The sequence below is a fragment of the Salvia splendens genome, chromosome 19, assembly GCF_004379255.2.
Source record: "Salvia splendens isolate huo1 chromosome 19, SspV2, whole genome shotgun sequence".
In the NCBI taxonomy this organism is placed as follows: domain Eukaryota; kingdom Viridiplantae; phylum Streptophyta; class Magnoliopsida; order Lamiales; family Lamiaceae; genus Salvia; species Salvia splendens.
Window position 1 is genome coordinate 6,689,063 of NC_056050.1, and position 4,140 is coordinate 6,693,202.

The 4,140-nt window shown below is 38.7% G+C and overlaps 1 protein-coding gene across 1 annotated transcript; it reads right to left on the bottom strand.

The window, feature by feature from the left end:
* Positions 1-874: 874 nt before the first annotated feature.
* On the bottom strand, positions 875-4,140 carry LOC121780271. The gene is made up of 3 exons (XM_042177811.1): positions 3,561-4,140; positions 3,156-3,256; positions 875-1,818 (listed from the first exon to the last, which is right to left on the bottom strand). The coding sequence occupies exons 1-3, from the start codon at positions 3,989-3,991 to the stop codon at positions 1,193-1,195; spliced, it is 1,158 nt and encodes a 385-aa protein (XP_042033745.1). The 5' UTR covers positions 3,992-4,140; the 3' UTR covers positions 875-1,192.

Here is a 4,140-nt window from a genome sequence, read left to right on the forward strand (position 1 = left end):
GTTATTAAAATGAATTACTGCTTGAATGTGAGTCCATTTGATAAAAGTTGTAAATGGGACATTAAATAGGGAATATCCAAAAATTATAATAATATCTCTAGTTTTCATTAATTGTCTCATTTTTTGTTTTTTTTTTAATTCGCATTGGTTGTGTCATTTCATTTTTATCATTTCTGGTAAATGGACCTCATATTCTATTAACTTATTTCATTCAAAATTATTATAAAATTAATAGAATTGAAATATATAAAAATATGATTCATATTTCACTAACTTTTTATATTCATTATTTTAATAGAATTATACAATTTCTTAAAGCATGCACCAGTTAAATACTTCTTCTGTCTACTACCAATAAACGTCTCATTTTGCCATTTTCGTACGTCCATCAATAAATGTCCCATTTGCTTTTTACTCCTATTTTTGTTAATGGACCTCACATTCTACTAACTTTATCCTACTCACAATTATAAAACTAATATATAAAAGTATGACTCATCTTTTACAAACTTTTTCCCCCCGCTTTTTACTACATTTCTTAAAATCCATGTCATATCAAATATGCACTTGTAAGGACGGAGGGAGCATGGGACAATTAATGGGTACGCGATATAGTAACAAAGTAGAGTATTATACTCCATCTGTCCCAAGAAAGACCCCTTCTTTGGATGGTATGAGATTTTATACAATTTTATTTTGTGTGTTGAGAAGAGAGAATAAAGGAAATTTAAAGGGTTTCTATTTTTAGTAATGAATAATCTTGAGTGGGATAAATTAAAAAGGAAAATAAGTTATTTTTTATGGGACGGAAGGATTACAAAGTATTTAGAGACGCACAAGTGAATAAACATGGCACTGAAAACAATACTACTAATAAAAACTGTAAATACAAAACAGAAATTGATCAGCTTTTAGTCTACAAGCCAACCCATAACTAGTTACATGGATTGATTCCACCAACTGCATATTTTAAGCCACAAGTATACTGCAAAATACAACTAATTAAAAGCCTTTCTTTAATCAATTCATGTGTTACAAACTCGGTTGCATCTAACGAGACAACATTACTCATACAAATCATGTATATACTCATTATTCCACATATATACACGATTGGTACAAGTAACATATCAATTAGAGATGTAACAAAATATGCAAAAAAAGAAAGGTTTAAAATTGCAAATTAAAAAGATCACTCAAGCGCTTTGTAGATCACCACAAAGCAAGGCAAAATCGCCCTCGAGCTAAACACGTGCAACTCCTCCATATTCGAGTAGACTCCGGCGCTCCCGGCGACGGAGTCGTACGACCCGGGCCCCACGGTCCCATCGCTGTCGTCCTCGCCGGGGTCGCGCTTGACCCGGCCGGCGATGACGCGGCAGACGAGCATGGCGCGGCGGCCCGCGCCAGCGAGGGAGTCGTGGGCGCGGCCGCTGCTGGCGGTGGTGCGGATGCCGGCGGCGGTCTTGGCGCCGTGGAAGCCGTGGCGGATGACGGTGCAGACGCCGCAGGCCTGGATGGCGGCGCAGAGAGAGGAGGAGCCGCGGGCGCCGAGGGAGCAGGCGAGGGTGGAGCAGTAGAAGCGGAGGAGCTCGTTGCCGTCGGCGGCGCAGCGGGCGCTGCGCTTGGTGGCGGTAGCGGTGGCGCCTGTCTTGACGGCGTCTCGGTAGTCCTCGAAGCGCTGGATGGTGCGCTGCGTGTTTTGGACTTTGAGGATGCGATCGATCTTGCAAATCGGGTTGTCTTTTTTAAGCCAGCTTGATTTGAATATTATTTCCACTACGTTTCGGCTCGAGTCCTCTGCCCCTAGCTCACATACTACATTCAAACACTCATAAATTAGAGAAAAAATAAAAATAGGAAAATTAGTAAGAAAAATCATGTTTTTTGATAAAAATCTGATATTTTCCACGACTTTTAAAAGTGGTTTTAAAAATTGCTAACTTTTTAAATTTTGCGGATTTTCTATTAAATTTCTAGCATAAATTTTACCATGTGGAATGCTAAAAGATCCGCGTGTAATAGTTAGAACTACGTTCCATCTCGAGGGAAAGATGAAACTGGTGGTGATATGGATGCTCTAAAATTAGTTTGACAATGCACATAGGCAAAATTTATACTAGAAACTTTAGTATGGAAAATCTGCACAGTCTGTAAAAAAATAATACTCTTTTTGTTCCATTAAAAAATGAAATAATTTTCTTTTTTGGTTGTCTTATTATAAATAAAATGTTTCTTAAAATAGAAACACCACTATCTCTACTTTTTCCTTCTGTCTTCATTAACTACACAAAACAACACTCACAAAATCCTATATCGAAAATCAAACATTTTATATTTAATGAGACGAAGAGAGTAATTTCTAAAATCACTTTTAAAAATTATGAGTAATATCAGATTTTTATAAAAGTTAGTTTATAGTTTGTCGGACCAATTTCCATAAAATAAATCAGTTAGCAAATATGAATTGTAGGTGTCGGTGAGGTACTACATATAAAATAATGCGAGACGAATTACAGAGCGACACGTAACAAGGAATGGTACTTTCATTTAGAGGAGGGAAAGCTGTAATATTAATTTCAGATGGTCCATAACATGATGAAGTGGCGCTGCTTCGCTAATATAAAAGGCATGGAATTTATACTATTAAGCACGCAATTAAATCTGTTTCACACCTTTTAAGATTTTTGCTTGCACTAACAAGTCCATATTCCTTAATTTTCTCTTTTGAAAAGTAAAAAAGTTCGACATAATACAAATAAACCCAAAATACCAAATCCATGTTTTCTGTTTGTAAACATGCACACCCACATTCTATTTTTATGTATACACTTATTGAAGGTGTCAAATATCAGAGACTTTCCAACGAAACCAATAATAAATGAATAATTAAAATAAATAGGATAAGGGAGTAGGTAGGCCATATGCAATGATAGATCAACTGCCCCAATAGTCAATCTATCTGTTCCACCGTATATACTAAAGTGGTGATTTTAATGGTCCTAGAATGAGTAATAAAATTACAATGATCGTGAATATTCATGATTATTGTCGTCACAAATCAAACTTTCACATATTACCAAATTGAGCAAATTTAAGTGACAAATCAAATTAATCTAGCATGGGAGAAAAATCAAATAAAAGTTTTTATTTACCTGCATGTCTCACTGCTTGATGATGTTCCAAACTCTCTAGTTTGGGGAAAACCTCTCCACACTCCGGGCAAGCACATATAGTAGTTCTTGGCAATGGATACCTTCAACACAAGTATAAATTTCATTAATTTGCGAACGAACAATATCACATATCGATGTAAAGAGAAACTATTATACGAGTCTCACAGCTATACTTTACACTGAGTTGGAACTTCTATAAAATCGGCTGAAACTTTAACTGACCTAAAAGTTACCTGGTCCCCTCAAATTTAACATGCTTTTAATAAAGTTAAGAAACGAACAATATCATGTAATTGATGTAAAGAGAGTAATAAAATTATTATAGAGTAACTTGTATCAAATCGGCTGAAACTTGAACTGGCCTAATGTTACGATAGTAGTTACCTGGCGGGATCGAGAATGGCGTGGCACTCGTAGCACCCGGAGAGCTTCCTGAGCTGGATGCCGCGGGGGGCGGATCTGGCTGAGGCGGCCGAGCGGGAGGAGGAGCCGTGAGTGCTCTTCTTGGAGAGGAGCCTGGTTTCCTGGGCTGCGGCGCTGCCGTCCGGCGAGTTGTCGGCGCGGTGGACGACTCTGGTGTTGGTGTCTCGGAATGTGCAAATGGAGGAGCAGGATGAGTAGATATTGTGGTGCTTGGAAGGGTCGTGGATTTTGGAGTCCGCGATTTGTTTGCAGGTCAACAAGTTCTTGAACTGATCCCACGAAGACGGAGCCTTTGCCGCCGGCTGCTTCCTTTTCTTGCGCTTCGACTTGGAGTTGGGAGGGTGTTTAATCACCTCCTCGGATTTCTCTGGCAGGAAAGTTAGCAGCGCCATGAAAAGGAGTGCTTTGAATCTCAGGAGGAGTGCTGCTGAAGGAGGAGAATCTCTCTTTCTTCTGCAACTTGGGAGAAGAAGATTCTTTAATGGGGTGAGGGATCCAAGATATGTGAAGAAGATGGGGAGAGGGGGGAGGGGGTGTTTTT

Excerpts from the sequence above, each read along its gene's own strand:
- LOC121780271 (XM_042177811.1), bottom strand. The coding sequence starts at position 3,991 with ATGGCGCTGCTAACTTTCCTGCCAGAGAAATCCGAGGAGGTGATTAAA. Across the intron at positions 3,257-3,560 it reads GCCATTCTCGATCCCGCCAG|GTATCCATTGCCAAGAACTA; the intron begins GTAACTACTATC and ends CTTGTGTTGAAG. Across the intron at positions 1,819-3,155 it reads TCAAGCAGTGAGACATGCAG|TATGTGAGCTAGGGGCAGAG; the intron begins GTAAATAAAAAC and ends GTTTGAATGTAG.